At 36.7% G+C, this 16706-nt stretch overlaps 2 protein-coding genes across 3 annotated transcripts in view; both read left to right on the top strand.

The window, feature by feature from the left end:
• Positions 1–16706, top strand: part of SHTN1 (shootin 1) — a 110054-nt gene that overhangs the window by 56902 nt on the left and 36446 nt on the right. For both annotated transcript variants that reach the window (XM_051981506.1, XM_051981507.1), the window contains exons 9-11: positions 3499–3645; positions 9134–9287; positions 15804–15903. In XM_051981506.1, the coding sequence (XP_051837466.1) occupies positions 3499–3645; positions 9134–9287; positions 15804–15903 (401 nt within the window). The remainder of the gene's footprint in view (positions 1–3498; positions 3646–9133; positions 9288–15803; positions 15904–16706) is intronic.
• LOC127551620 (transcription initiation factor TFIID subunit 11-like) lies at positions 11225–12984 on the top strand. Its single transcript, XM_051981513.1, has one exon. It carries the CDS (start codon positions 11319–11321, stop codon positions 11979–11981), a length of 663 nt encoding a protein of 220 aa, XP_051837473.1. The 5' UTR covers positions 11225–11318; the 3' UTR covers positions 11982–12984.

Raw genomic sequence — 16706 nt, 5'->3', positions numbered from 1 at the left:
CTGGCATGGTATTAGTATAGTGTCCAAATTCAGCCTTATATGGGAAAAACAACGTGTTAGATGTTGTGAGGGCACTCAATGAAGTATCTGGAATTAAAGATTGTGAAGAGGAGTGGTGTAAGATGATTTAACAAATTATATAAGTATCTGGACAGAAACAAATTATGCTTTTTGACATTTGAGTTTTAAGAGAGTGGTTTTGCTCACTTGACCTCAAGTCAACTTTACATAATTCAATTTTTTTCTCAACAGACATCTCTAGGTCTGATCCTTTCATAGATCTGATTGTAGTCTTCTGCTAAAAACATTTTAGTATCTTCCTTTTGCCTCCTGAGTAAAGTTCCTTAGCCTGGTATTCAATACCTTCCATAATCTGGTACCACTTAACTCTACCTCTTACATTCCTCCCTTCTCTATATTTTGTGCTCCAGCCAATGTGAGCTTCCTGTGTCCCTTTTTATTCCCCTTTCCCTCACCATACTTTTCTGTCTCTCTGAATTTTGCTGAAGCTGGTCCTTCTGCTGCATCCCATTGTCTCAGTTCCATCTCTTAAAGCTTCTCTCCATTGCTGCCTTCTTCAGAAGCCCATCCCTCATACCTTTCCTTCCCTTCCCTGCAGTCTCATTTAGTTTTTTGCTTGTAGCTCCATAATGTTTTCACTGTATGTTACTATTCCTTGTTATTATTTGTGTATGCATTCTATTCTTTCTCCTTTCCTCAACTATAACAGCTACACTTATATAGTATGTATGTTAACTCATTTGATCTCCACAAAAACCCTGTGATGTAAGTACTATTATTATTTTTTTTCTTCTCTCTCTTTTTTTTTTTTTATTATAACTTTTTATTGACAGAGCCCATGCCTGGGTAATTTTTTTTTACAATATTATCCCTTGCACTCACTTCTGTTCTGACTTTTCCCCTCCCTCCCTTCACCCCCTCCCCCATATAGCAAGCAGTACTCTACAGGTCACAGTGTATCCTAGATACAATATATGTGTGCAGAACCGAACAGTTCTCTTGTTGCACAGGAAGAATTGGATTCAAAAGGTAAAAATAATCTGGGAAGAAAAACAAAAATGCAAGCAGTTTACATTCATTTCCCAGTGTTCTTTCTTTGGGTGTAGCTGCTTCCGTCCATCCTTGATCAATTGAAACTGAGTTATATCTCTTTGTCGACGAAATCCACTTCCATCAGAATACATCCTCATATAGTATCGTTGTTGAAGTATACAATGATCTCCTGGTTCTGCTCATTTCACTTAGCATCAGTTCATGTAAGTCTTGCCAATCCTCTCTGTATTCATCCTGCTGTGTAAGTACTATTATTATCCCTATTTTACAGATAAAGAAAGTGAGGAACTCCATCCAAGTTTAAGTGATTTGTCTAAGGTCACATAGTTAGTGTCTGAAATAAGATTTGAACTCAGGTCTTCTTGACTTCAATCCTGCACTCTATGTGCTAACTAGAATATAAGCTCAGTGAAAACAGGAACTAGATCTTAACTTGTATATGGAAGCCACTTTATAAATTTTATTGAATTGCAATTGAATTTAATCCCAGTGGCTCCATTATATACAGTCAGTAAACCTATACTAAGTGCCTACTAAGGGTTGGGCACTGTACTAAGAACTGGAGGCACAGAGAAAAGCAAAAGAGTCCTGCCCTCAAGGAGCTTACAGTCTAACAGGAGAAGGAAGTACCCTCAAGCTTCTAATACTGGTCTCATTTGAGAACCTCATTTGAGGTTCTTTTTCCATTGAGTGATTACTCAACAAATATCTACTGAGAACAGAATACCACAGTTGAGACTGTGGGATATCCCATAAAGACAGACTCTCTGTTCTCCCAGAAGCCACTATAATTTAATAATAATAATAATATTTAGCTAACATTTAGCTAAGCATAATATAAGCATATAGTGCTTACTATGTGCCAAGCATAGTGCTTAATGCTTCATGATTTTATCGCAGTTGATTCTCACAGAATTCCTAGGAGGTATTATTAATAGTCCTATTTTACAGATGAGAAAATTTAGGTAAACGGGATAAGTGACTTGCCAAGGTCACACAGCTAATAAATTGACAGAATTTGAACTCAGGTCTTGCTGACTCCAGGCCTGACACCCTATTTTTGCTTTTGAATCATATCTCTCATTTCACAGATGAGGAGAATAATGTCCAAAAAAGACAAATGGCTTATTTAAGATGACCCAAGTAGCAGAATCAGGATTCTACCTTGGATATGACTTGAAATCCATCACTCTGTCTATTCTACTGCTCTGCCACTCATGGCATATGCTTAGTGCCAATAAATAACACAGGCAGTGAGTCCTATAGGAAACCAAGTGTCCTAAGGCTTTAAATGCAGACATTTTGCAAAATAATGCTGGTTGACAGACTATGCCAGGCTTCCCTGCAGCTGATGTTGCTGTTTGTGAATGCCAAGCTCTGAAAATTAATCAGGGTGCAAATAATAGTGTTCTGTCATTTTTCTGCATGAAAAAAGTATCTTAGTTGAGTGTATTCTACCCATGAGAGACTGACAGGTGGAAGCACATGCTTCCAAAGAGCAGATCGGCAGCATTCATGTATGTCCTGCCTCTAGTCCTACAGATGGTGGAATTGAGATGTTTTGTTTTCCAGGCAAAGCTAAATCATTATTGCCTGTCTCTCCCTGATTCATTTAAGAATCATTAAATGATGCCATATATCTTGATACTGAGAGCCAGACATTGGAGGTCAAATACAGAGGAAGAACACATGGTCCCTGTCCTCAAGGAGCTTGCGTCCTATATTATTTACTCAGTTCAACAAATGTTTATTGGGTGTTTCCTATTTGCAAGGCACCATGCCACCTGCTGGTTTGTATTTCCCAGCAGTGATTTTGGTTCTAAAAGGTTAATCTCATGCTTTGTCCTTGAAAGGGAAAAGAGGAAGGGAGGAAGGAATCTCAATAAGTGATCATGTTCTGATTGTGTCTAATTGGAAGATTTTGCCTTTTTTAGAAAAAAAGAGTATGTCTTGATATGATAATGGAACATATAGATTCTATATCTTTTAAAAAGTGACTTACAGTATCTGAAGACTGGAATGCTGAACCAGAAAAATGTGGCCTAATTTCAGTTTGAAAAAATCTGACTTGGGGTCACGGTCCTACTAACATATACAGGGTGAAAAAAAATTAATTAAGTAAAAAGAAAAAATCATTTTCACTCCTGCTAACAAACTGTTGTAAACTCTGTAGGAGGAAACACATAGTGGTCCCCTCCTAATAGTCTAGTATATATTCTTGTTACGTATTTATAAGGCTGCTTATAATGCTGTCTTTTTTTTTTTTTTCTAGCATCTTAGCTCAGCTAAAGAGCCTTTAAGATGTATTCCTTTACCTACCCTGGAAATGAAAATTCAATGGGCCTTTCTTTTCCTTTTCATCAAGTTGCACTTGGAGATCTAAGTGGAACAGTTTGTCTATTTCTTTGTTATTAACTTTTGCAGATGTTCATTGAACAAAACAAGCTTAAGAGACAAAGCCACCTTCTGCTGCAGAGCTCGGCCCCTGACCAGCAGCTTTTGAAAGCTTTAGAGGAAAATGCAAAACTCACCCAGATCTTAGAAGAAGAGAGAATTCAACATCAACAAAAGGTAAAGCTAGATTTTCTTTCAGAAGACTTAAATTTTTTTCTTTTAAATTTAAACACAACTAGTTATTGATTATTTGTTCTAACTGAGGGGTCAGCACAGAATGGATGAATGAAGTCCACATATATAATTCTACTGTTCATGTTATTCATTGGTTTCTGTCTTCTTGAAGCCAGTCTTGGCCAAAAAAATTTACCAAATTGAATTAAAGGACATACTGTATTTAAAGTTTGAATGAATGACTAAAAAATAGGAAGGAGCAAGGGAAGGAGAAGTTGTAAGAGGAATGGATAATGCAGAACTGGATAACTGAGAGTCTTAGGTTTTGAAGTAAAGTGAACAGTATTCTCAAAATTTATCTTTAGGGAATACTGAAGCTTTATTCTCTAACTTTCACAGGCAAGAAAAGAGACCCATGGGAGTATTAATTGCTTGCTTATAGAAAGGCTAGTTTTTTCAACTAGCCCAAATTGTATACATTTAAAGAGTTGGTGAGTGGTTCTTTCAATGTGCCATTCAAACTAATATAGCCTACCTATAGGGAACTGGAGGCTTCAAGCAGAATAGGATAGTCATTGTAGTAGCTGAAGAGAGAAGAAGGGGGAGAGGAAAAAAGGAAAGAGGTGGAACAAGGACTTTAAAATTAAAATATCTACTTTAGAAAAATTACATCAACACTGGCAGCATTTAAAATGTTTGGGGGTGGAGTTGGGGGTGGTGGAGGGAGGAAAGGGTTTATAAGATGTCATTTGTTAATGCTTACTGTACTGAATAGCAATTGTAATTTCTTTTTGTGAGTGCTCATATTTTTTACAAAAGTCACTGGAAGGCTTGGGTTGGAAGGATAGAGTTAACTTAATCTATTTAGGTACAACAGTGTGTGAATTATTTGGGACAAAGTAAAATAATTACATTCACTGATATACAATTAATCTTAGAAGTTTTTCCATCTTTAAAAATATTTTAAAATAGATCTTTAATGATATTTTTTGTTCTCACATTATCTATTTTTTCTCTGTATTTCTTCCCCTCTATCTTATCAGGGAACATCCCATATAGCAAAGAATTGTTTAAAAAAGAAAAAAAAAATTAAGCAAAATCAATCAGTACATCAGAAAATGTTCTGCAAAGGAGTGGGGAAAAGGATGTGTCTTTTTCCATCTCTTCATTTTTCATTATTTAGTTTTGGTTATTTTGTAGTTATTCTTTCCATTTCAGTTTACGTTGTAATAATCTTTTAAGTCTGCTGTTGTCCTGGTTCTATTTACTTCATGTTGCCTAAATCCATATCAGTTTTTAAAGGTTCTCTGTATTTTAATTTTTGTAGCACGTAAGTGTTCTGTCATATTCATGTACCACCACTTATTTAATCATGCTCTAATAAATTAACATATGCTTTCCCTTTCTAATTCTTTGTTAACCCCAAAACTGCTGCTATAAATATTTTGTTATATTTGGATCTTATCATTTTTATCAGTGACTTCATATGTAATATATTAATATACAATGTTTCCTTTTATGGTAGTCACTTGATTTACATGATATGTAGTAAAATTTGCAAGATTAAGACAAATCTTTAATCCTTCATCATGAAACCACATTTTCTTATTACATTGGATATTAAGGATCATTTTGATATAAAGTCAATTTCCCTAAATTTAGTCTTTAATATAACTCATATATTTTTCAGTTGGATTTTATTCAGTTAAGTTCTGAGGCTTTTTGAGAATGAAATTTATTTCTAAATCTGGATCAATTTCTTAGTCTTTCAAGATGTGTGGCATGAAGCAATATCCATATTTCAGGAGTCCATCTCCATTGGATAATTTCTGTAATTCTGGAAAAGTTCTATGTCTTGTATGTCATTGTATTTACCAAAGTCCATCATTTCTTTAATGAGAGCTAAACTTTCAAGTCCACTAGAAGTTAAAAAAATTCCTCAAACATTCTTTGAGTGTTTAGGCTTGATAGTCTTATAGGATTACTTGGACTTCTGATAACAGTTTTGATAAAGTATTGATTGAACAAGTCTCATGAGTAAAAAAAAAAATTTTTTTTTAAATCTCTTTTCAAGCTTCAGTACTCTCAACTTTATATTACATTGTTCATATTTTTTTTTTCTTCATAGCAAAGATAAGTAGCTGTTTGGTTGTTTTTCTCTTCATTATTCCTCCATTTTCAAGAAGTTTATGCTACCTTGTAGAGGAACCAGTAGCAATCCTTCTGGGGAAGGGAAGAGAAAAAACCATTTATTAAGCACTTACTATATGCTGAATATTGTGCTAAGCACTTTACAAGTATTATCCAATTTGATTCTCACAATAAGCCTAGGAGATAAGTGAAATTGCTGGGAAAACAGACACACATTACATGATTTGCCCAGAGTCACAGAGCTGTTAAGTGTCTGAAGTCAAATTTTAACTCAGGACTTCCTAATTCCATTCTCAATACTACATAACTGCCTTCTAGGTTTTTTCTGAAGATTATTGCTTTAAGTTTGTGAGTTTGTGGCACTGTTTTTCATTTTCTATCATACTTTACATTCCAGTTCAGTGCTAATTAATTCTGCTTAGGTGTGAACTTGAATGATTCTTTAAAACATTTGACTTCTCCATACCAAAAGCCATTACAATATCTCGACCAGTCATCAAAGTGTGCTCTAAAAAAGTTATATATTTTTTTCATGTTTGTCAAGAATCTTATCCATTCTTCAAACTTACAGGATTAAAAACAAAACAAAAGAGAGCAATAAAATATGTATATGGCACAAAATCTAGACAGAGCTAACTAAACACCAATTTAGAGAAACCAATGCAATCAAATTTCATCTTGTCAGGATAAGATAGTCTAAGTTACCTCATTGTCAGTAGAAGCATATATACATGAAAATTACTATCATAACATAAGACTATATGAGAATCATTATCCTATGTGATTCATATACAACTCTGTTTTTGGTAATTTAGTGCATGTTTTCAGAAGAATTTATACCATCCTTCAGTCTTACAGTATCTGGACTTTTGATATCATGTCATTCATCTCAGAATTTTATCACCTTTTGTCTAGGATACTGAAGAGCCTTCTAATTAATTTTGATATTTCAAATCTCTCTCCTTTCCAGCCCATCCTTCACATAGCTGCCAAAATGTTATTCCTAAAGCCCAGCCCTGACCAATCTGGTCTGAGTAACAAGATACAGTGGCTTCTAGAATCAAATAAAACTCCATTTTAAATTCTTTCACAATCTGGCTCCAACTAGGCTTATTACATATTACTTCCTTTCACAGTCTTTTCTTCCAGTCAGATTGACCTTTTTATTCTTCATTACATGGGACATTCCATTTCCCATCTCTAGAGATTGAAGCCTTTGATTAGGCTATTTTCCATGAATGGAAGGCACTAAGCCTATCAAGAATCCCCAGCTCCTTCAAAGTTCAATTTAAGCCCTATTTAATACATGAAGGCAACAACATAGCCTTGGTCATTATAGCCTCTCTCTAAAATTACCTTGTACTTACTTTGGAAATACTTATATGAATCAGTACTGTTTCCCATGATAAAATGTAATCTCCTTGAGGGCATCAAGTTCCATTCTGTGTCCAAAGCACCAATACAATTCCTGGCATAGAATTACTTTTAATTCTTGTTGTTTTAAGTGACACACTTCAGTTTACAAAATACCTGGATTTTTCACTAGAAAGTGAACCCAAATTGGGGGGGAAAGGGTGGGGAGAGCAACTGCTTTAAGTAAATTTTCATCCAAGTCTAACCTATATGAGGATATGCCACTTGTTTGGGTCTGGCGAATTTTTTTAAGTTAATTCTTTATAGTTGATGAAGTCCTAAAAAGGGAAGTGGTGATTACAAAGAATTGGTATAATTTTGTTAAGAACAAGTCATCCCAGACCAATATTGGTTTTTTAACTGAATTTCTGAGCTAATCATTGTAAAAATAGTTTCCTTTATGCTATCATAGATTTTGATAAAGTTATCTCATATTTTTGCTCATAGAGAAGATGGAGAGCTATAGATTAGAGGGTAATAAATTTAAATGGATTTAGGGTTGCTTGTATGATTGCACTTGCAAAAATACTTATTCTAGGTTCTAGGTCAGTGTGACAGGAGGTCCCTAGTGAAATATCACAGGAATCTATCCTGTGCCTTATGCTGTTTAACATTTTTATCAGAGACTTAGATAAAATCATAAATGATGTGCCTATCAATTTTGCAGATGCCATGAAACTAAGAAAAATTGGTCAGTTGTCAGGATTCAAAAGGATCTTGACAGTACAGAGCATTGGGTTCAATCAAAGCTCAGTAGAGTAGAATGTGAGGTCTTTCACTTAGATACAAAACAACAATAATAATAGCTAATATTTATATAGTGTTCCCCTGTGTTGGGCTGTGCTTTCCAATTATTATCTCATTTGATCCTCACAACAACCCTGAGAGGTAGGTGCTATTATTATTCCCATTTCATAGAAGAGAAAACTGAGGGAAACAGATGAAATGACTTGATCAGGATCACAAAGCTAATAAGTATTTAAGGCAGAATTTAAATTCAGTTCTTACTGACTCCAGAGCCATCTGCCAAACCACCTAACTTCATTGTACAATTGACAAATATAAAATAGGGAAAATAGGATTACACCATTGTTCTGATAAAGATCTGGTTTTTGGTATACTCCTAAAACCACCCAGCACAGATTACCAGTGTGATTGATGTAGCAGACAAAAAAATTAATGAAGTCCAGGGTTGCACTGAATTCAAGAATATGTAAATGGTAATCCCACTGTAATCTATCCTTATCAAACTTTCTTCTGAAGTATCACTCTCAGTTCTGAGTACCACAATTTAAGAAGGATATTGATCAGCTGGAGAATATCCAAAGAAGGGCACTAAGTTCATGATATTAAAGAATCAGTACACTTATTTAGCCTGGAGAAGATTAGATATGACAGCTAGCATCAAGGTTTTGAAAGGATATTCTGTTAATCAAAAATTAGACTTCTTCTATTTAGCCCTCTGGGAATGGGGTGGGGACAGAACTAGGAGCAAAGGAGAAAAGGAAAGTAACAGATAGGCTAATTGAGGTTTCACTTCAGAAGAAAAAATTAAACTTTTAGCAAGAGAAAAGGAGAGTAACAGATAGGCTAATTGAGGTTTAACTTCAGAAGAAAAAACTTTTTAACTGTCCCAAGTGGATGAGAAACTGAGGCTTCCTCCTCCGTGGGGATCCTCCCACAGAGGCCAGATTACCACATGTCAAGTGTGTGACAGTGAGAGTTCTTTCTGTGTATAGTTGGATGAGATGGCCAGTGAGGGCCCTTCCAGTTCTCAAATTCTGTGATTTTAACTGTAATAATCTGTAATCCAGAATTTGTCATCTTCTAAGCATCCCAAGATATCTATGAAGTACACAGTCAAAAGAACAATCGTTTCTGTTTTCTCTGCCAAATGATGACAGTAACCAATGTCTAAAATTTACAGGTTAAAGAATTAGAAGAGCAACTAGATAATGAAACACTTCATAAGGAGATCCATAATCTCAAACAGCAGTTGGAACTTCTGGAAGAAGATAAGAAGGAATTGGAGCTGAAGTGTCAGAATTCTGAGGAGAGAGCTAAAAATCTAAAGCATTCAGGTAAAATTGTACAGACTCAAAATTAGCATTTAAATTCCTTTAACTGACATTGTTCTGGCTTTACAGAATTACAGGGGATGATAAAACAATCTATCCACTAATTCTTGATCTTTTTTTCATGAACTTTGGTGTTTCTTGTCTAAGATATACACACAATTAAACAAACTGAAAATATCTCAAACTGGGGAATTTTTTTTAAGATTTTCATTTCAAATACTGACAGAACTGTTCTTTCTACTATATGTTGCTTTGCCTTTCTTTTAATCTAAACAGAATAAGATGTGGCCACCAGCATATTGAGCATTTCATGACACACAATGGACAGTAATATTCACTTAATAATATGGTGCATTCAGTAAAACACTTTTATTTGGCCTAAATTTGTGATTTCATTAATAAGGAATTGATCTATCCAGTATATATCTTGTTTGTACATAGCTGTATATTGTCTTCCTTTCCTCTTCTCTCATAACATCATGACCTCCTTGAGGACAAAATCTGTTTTTTTTACCTCTTTATCCCCAGTGTTTAGTACAGTGTCTGCTACAGAGTAGGCTCTTAATAAAATGCTTGTGTTTGACTTGATTTGTCAATGAGGAAACTCCTTTAACATGTGCAGTTTGTTGTCAGGAGCTCTAATTAATTAAGTGACTTGCCCAAAATCACACAAGTAATATAGGTTAAAAGTGGAATTTTTAACTGGTTCTTTCTAACTCCAAAACTGGTATTGCCTCTCCAGTATTCCAAATATGTAACTTCAAACCATAATTCAAGAATGTATTCCTTAGGACTAAGAGCTAGAAGGTTAAATCACCAGGTTCAACCCTTATACTGTACAAGTGAAGAAACTGATACATGTTAAAAGGATTGATAGAATTTACTTGCAAAATTTGGATCACCATACATAACAAAGTAAATTTCTTTTAGAAATTAATTTTTTTAAAAAGGTGATTCTCTCCATATTGCTTCAGTGTTTCATATATGTTTTGTTATTGTTGTTGAAGATTTTTAAATGTTTGTGTTAGACTATAGAAATATACACATATCTCACATAAAGTTATTCTAACATAATTTTGCAGCATCATACTTGATACAATGTTTCTAAACCCCATGGACAAATCATAGCATCCTGCTGCAATAATATATAGTCAATGGTAAAGGGCAGCTGGCTGGTACATTACATAAAATACTGGAATTGGAATAAGGAAGACTATTCTTACTGAGTTAAAATCTGGCTGCAAACACTTGCTAGTGGTGGGGACCCTGGACTAGTCAGTTCATCCTGTTTGCCTCAGTTTCTTCATCTGTAAAATGAGCTGGAGAAGGAAATAGGGAGCACTCCAGGAATTTATCAAGAAAACTCCAAATGGTGTCATGGTATTGCGACTGAACAAAAAAAGAGGATTGTGCTGGAGCCACACGGCTGGTTGAGATCTCGTCCTAATCTTGGGTCTCCTAACTCAAGGTCCAGTACTGCTATCCCATAATGCTCAATATCCTTTTTTTTTTTTTTTTCATGTGTTACCCCTTTGATTCCTTCCCCTCCATTCAGGATCTCTTTCCAAGAACAGCCTCCTAACTCGCTTTCCTGCTTCCATTTTCTCCTTTCTTCAATTTCTTGATGGGATATTCCTAATGCACGGTCCAACGATCTTTTTTAAAAAAATAAAATAAAATGTCATTAGCTCTCCATTGAATTTATGATACAAGTTCCCTTAGTTTGCATTTAAAGTATTCCAGTCTACCTGCAAACTACTGGTCTCTCCTCTCTCCGTCCTTGTCTCTTGGTTGCTGCCTGCTCTAACCCTTGCTTGCCCTGTATTTTTCGTACTCAGCTCCTCAAGCATTAGATGTAGTTCCTGCATATTTCTTTCGTAATGTTAAAAATCCTTTCTGGCTCCTTCGGCACTCCGTAGGGTGTCGTCATCGCGGCGCGACCGCCGGAAGTCTTCTCCAGGTTCGCCCGACTCGGAGGCTTCTCCGGCACTGGCGGAGAGGCTCCTCACTTCTCTCCGCCTACCCTGAGCCGCGATGGACGAGCCAGGGGAGTCGTCCCCGGAGAAGCCCGGAGAGGGCTCCGCGGCGGACGAGGTGCCTGTCGTTGCCGCTGCCGCCGCCGCCACTCCTGAGCCCGCCCCGGGAGCTGTCCAGCCGCCCGACGGGGCCCCGGAGGACACTGACTGCGAGGAGAACGGGGACTCCAAGGAGGCCGCGGCCGAGGACACTGAACTCAGAGGCCAGGAAGCGTCCGATTTCCTCGGGGCTGGAAGGGAGGACTCCACCGTCCTCCCTCCCGCAGCCAAGAAAATGAAGATAGAAACCAAAGAGAGGAAAGAGAAAGAGCACAAAGTGGACGAAGATGAAATTCAGAAGATGCAAATCCTGGTCTCTTCCTTTTCTGAAGAACAGCTAAATCGTTATGAAATGTACCGCCGCTCCGCCTTCCCCAAGGCCGCCATCAAAAGACTCATCCAGTCCATCACCGGCACCTCGGTGTCTCAGAACGTCGTCATTGCCATGTCTGGCATCTCCAAGGTGTTCGTCGGGGAGGTGGTAGAAGAAGCCCTGGACGTGTGCGAGAAGTGGGGAGAGCTGCCCCCCCTGCAGCCCAAGCACATGCGCGAGGCAGTCCGAAGGCTCAAGTCGAGGGGCCAGATCCCTAACTCGAAGCACAAAAAGATCATCTTTCACTAGGTCCGAGTGCTTTGCGAGCCTTACCCTCTCTTTCCCCGCCAAAGGGAGGAGATGACTTTCTTCTTGCCCCTGCTGCGCAGGGTGCCCTGTTCTGTGTTACCCCGCGGTCCCAGCCTTGAAGACACAAAGTTCCAGCATTAGCCCGCGGGTCTTCCACAGCCGATTGACCTGTTAGTGAAGCAGCATCCTCTTTCGCGATTGCCTTCCTCCGATGTAGCTCTGTCTAGTTCAGGTTATGTGGGATCATAACTTCTAACTAAAAAGGAGACAAGTCCTTATTTATACACTCCTTGCACAAATTTTCAGAGTACCGGTTTCAAAATGGATAAAATTCTTCTAAGGAACATTCATCTTGATTATTCTCAAAAGTAACGTTATTTTGCAAGATTCGCATTGGGACCCTAAATTACTTTATCAGGGCCTCCTGTCTGCAGCAGGCCAGAAATTTGTAACTTGTAAAATTTGACAGTTTAGTTTACAATGTTAGTAAATGGTGGAATGATAGAATAATTTTATTCCCTTGTAAAAACTAAACATTATCATGTGACTTTTGGTGTGTGATCATTAAACTATTTTCTAATTTGGGAAAGACATTAATTGCTCTCTTCCCCTAAAGTCCTGCTCAGGTGCGACTTGTTTCAGGAAAACTTACCTAATTCTCCAGCTGAAATGGACCTCTCCTATGTATTTCTTAAGGCACGTTGTTTAGACTTTTCCTCCCCTTTTATCTACCTTGTGTCTTAATTGCTTATGTATTTTTTTTAATCAACCCTATTAATCTGTAAGATCTTTGAGGGTATGGATTTACTGTTTTCCCACTCTGTGCCTCTAGATCTTAGTGTGGTTCCTTATTCATGGTAGACAATTATGTTGTTGATTTTGTCATTGGGGAAAGCTGAGACAAGGACTTCTCAGTTTGTTCAATTCAGCAAGCATTTATTATGTAGCTTCTTTATGCCCAATCCTGTATTAAGCATTATAAATAAAAGAAAATATAACTCCAGCATTCAAGGAACTTGTAGTCCTGTTGGAGAAACAATGTGTGATGAAATAGCTAAAATTATATTTGACTCCTTGCCCTCAACATTCTGTTGGTTGCTAAATCCTATCATTTCTACCACCGAAACATGTCACTATTACCTCTTTTTCCATTCCCATTGCTAAACCCATTTGAGGTCTACATGACTAAAATGTTTGAATAGTCACTATTCTCTTCCCCTCTAATTTATCCAACACTCTGCTTTTTCTCTTCATAATGCAATATTTGGCCATTTCATTCCCTCTATCATGCTAATAAGTTTGTATCTTCCAACACTTTATTCAGAACCCTCAATAATATTCACTTAATGATCTCACCAAGTCCCATAGATTCAATTATTTCTGAGCAAATGATCAGATTTGTCCAGCACTAACCTTTCTGTCAAGGGTAGCAACATGGCACAGTGGATTGAGTGCTGCCCCTGTAGTCAGAAAGACCTGAGTTCAAATGTGATCTCAGACACTGGCTTTGTGATTCTGGTTAAGTCACTTATCCTGGTTTACCTCAGTTTCCTTATCTGTAAATATGAACTGGAGAAGGAAATGACATTCCATTTTAGCATCTTTTTCAGAAAAATACCAAAAAAGGGGCCACAAAGAATTGGAAATGGCTGAAAGCTAAATGGCTTCTCTGCTGACCCAGTTTTTTTCCTCTGGCTGCCATTTGGACATCTCATAGTGGATGTTCCATACACATTTTAAACTTAACATGTCCAAAACTGAGATGATAATATCATCATCTTTTTTCACCAAACCCTCCCCTTTTTCTGTCTCCTATGTGATATTACAGGTCCTTCTATCCTAGTCATCTAGATTAGTAATTTAAGTGTTATCCTCAGTGCCTCACTCTCATTCCCATATCTAATCAGTTACTAGAGCCTGTTGTTACTGTGTTGTATATGACCTCTTTGACTTCACACCATGATACCATCCCTGATGGTGAGGTCTGTATCACTACACTCTTGGATTGAATAAAAAAAAAAATCCTGTTTGGTTTTGAAAACCTTCATAATCTGGGGCCTTTTTATCTTTCCATTCTTTTTATACCTTATTCCCTGCCAAATATTCTTTGATTCAGTGATGTAGGCCTCCTTGCTGCCCCAAGAACAAGGTGTCTTCTCCCATACCTGGAATAGTCTTCATTCTGTCTGCTTTAAGTCCTAAAGTCCTAACTTTTACAAGATGTCTTTCCTAATCTCAATTCTAGAGCCTTCTTTCTCTTAATTTTTTTCTTATCCTGTGTGTAACTTATTTGTATGTATTTATTTGCTTGCTTTCTCCCCCATTAGATTGCTCCTTGAGGACAGGGGCTATCTTTTGCCTCTTTTTGTACTTAATATATTAAGCACATCACCAACATTTACCATAGTGTCTAGCACATAATAGATGCTTAATAAATGTTTATATCATTGATACAACATACACACACAAGCATATGTGCCAGAGAGCAGTTTAAGATTATTGAAATATGCTGCATTACTTTTGACATGTGGTCCAGCCTATTCTTTTCTGACAATTCAATTCTGGGCCTTGCTTATTGTACATCTGTTCTGCCAGTCTCAGGTGTTTGTATTGATTGCTGCATGCTAAATATAATCTGAAGAACAGTTATTTTACCCATTTTCTTCCATATATATTATTGGGCTTGCTTTTTTTAAGTGGTAGTGGATTCATTGAAGAGATCTTATAGCATATTTCTTAAAGGATGCTAAAAATCCCACATATGCTCTTCTCAATGAGTCATAAATGTGACTTGAAATTTCTGAGACTTCTCAAGGCATGCTTTATGCCTATAAGATCTTCCCCCTAGATCTTCCCATTTGAAATTCTACCCCTTCTACAAAATCTCACTCAAAAATCACGTCCCATAATATTTCCTCAAATTGCCTCAAATGAAAGTAACTTCTTTTGTGAATTTCCATAGCCCTTAATCTATACTGTTGGGATATTTTACTTTATATGTTTATACACATGGCTTCTCTTTCTTAATTATAAGCTTCTAGCATGTAGACTTTCACACTTGGCAAATAATTGTTGCCTGAATGAAGTAGTGATTAGTGTCATAATGCTTTATCATAGATATAGAGATTGTAAATTACAAGTGTTCAAAAAACTTTAAATTTAATATAAAAAGGAAGTTAATAAAACAGTTAAAATTCAGATGCTTTCACTAGTTTGCCCCCAAAAGCAAATTGGTGTGAGTTTTAGGGAAAAAAAGGAGAGTTGTTCTTTAGAATCCAAGGCAACTATCTAAAGTTTTGAAAATCTATATTAGGTAATCTCTTCTTTTGCACATAAACTTTTCCTCTTCTATTTATTCACTCACTCATCTATTTAGCCAACTATTCTGACTTTATTTTCTACAGCTATAGCAGATGGTTACAATTTTTGACAGATCAGTGAGGGAACAGCACTAAGCTAGAGGAGTAGTAGGACCATGTGACAGAAAACAATATTCAAAGACAGAGTTGGCATTTTCTGATTTTTCCTTATTTATGGTACAAGGTATCCCAAAAATCTTAATGCATTTTAGAAAATCTTAACGGCTTTTGAAACACCCTGTATTTGAGTTACATAAGTGTGGAAAGTAGAAAAGAACATAGTATTTGGAATCAGAAATAGTGCTTTCTAATCTTGGCTCTGCTGCTGACAACCTATGTGATATTGGGAAAACTAATACCTCTTTCATCTCAGTTCTCTAGTCCTAATCCTGTTTTGAAGGCATATGATTGCTTTTTTTTTTTCGCTAAATGTCCACCCCCCCCATATTTGTTCTCGATATAGTTGATGAACTCCAGAAACGAGTACACCAGTCAGAAAATTCAGTGCCACCTCCACCACCTCCTCCTCCGCCACTTCCCCCTCCACCTCCTAATCCAATCCGGTAAGTAGGTTGGTAAAGATTACTGTACGTTTGAAACCAAATATAACAAAGCACTTGGATTTCCTTATGATCACAACATTTTTCAAGACTGTTTTATAGCTAGATGGAGGTCCAGCTACCAAGGTTACTGAGGCTAACCGATCTCTTATGCTCAGGAGTTATGACCTATGGCATGGTTCTTCTAGTCACATGTCTACACTCAGTTTGTCATTAATTTCTTCAAATAGGGAGGTCCTCCAGATCATCTATAAAGAGGGCTCAGGTCCAAAACAGGTGAAAGCATCTATGCAGATTAGTAGTAGGATCAGAACTGTTCATAGTCCCTGTATTTCTAGCTGATCTGAGGAAAGAATCAATGAAAAGGCTTATATATCTTAGAGTTTTAAGAAAGTGCAAAGGTAGATGGTGAGCAGTCATATTATGCTCTGAAAACTTTTATGAAGATAGTGTATTACTTGGAAACTTTTTTTTTTTGGTATGGAGAATATCTAACTGGCCTAAGTACACAAGGAAGAAGCATTCCATTGATACATAGCTTTCATGTTTTAAAGTTCCAAAATCCTCCAAGGCTTGAGGAGGTAGTAGGATTGGCTTATTTTTTCTCCCCTGTTTTCTGCCTTTAGAAATTTAGTATTATGATTTTTCATATCAGGTGGGGTTGTCTACAGGTAAGAGCTTTTTTAGATTGTATGTACCATTTTTTTTTCCTTTTTGAGCTGTTCAAAAATTTTCACTTATCTTAAGTTATCCTTTACCAAAAAATAGTCTTGAGAATTACCTTAACTATGAAATTGAAAATAATT

The sequence above is a fragment of the Antechinus flavipes genome, chromosome 2 (genome assembly GCF_016432865.1).
Source record: "Antechinus flavipes isolate AdamAnt ecotype Samford, QLD, Australia chromosome 2, AdamAnt_v2, whole genome shotgun sequence".
Taxonomy (NCBI): Eukaryota; Metazoa; Chordata; class Mammalia; order Dasyuromorphia; family Dasyuridae; genus Antechinus; species Antechinus flavipes.
This window is presented reverse-complemented; position numbering and strand designations above follow the sequence as displayed.

What these genes read in the sequence shown, in the direction of transcription:
- LOC127551620 (XM_051981513.1), top strand. Translation starts at nt 11,319, where the DNA reads ATGGACGAGCCAGGGGAGTCGTCCCCGGAGAAGCCCGGAGAGGGCTCC.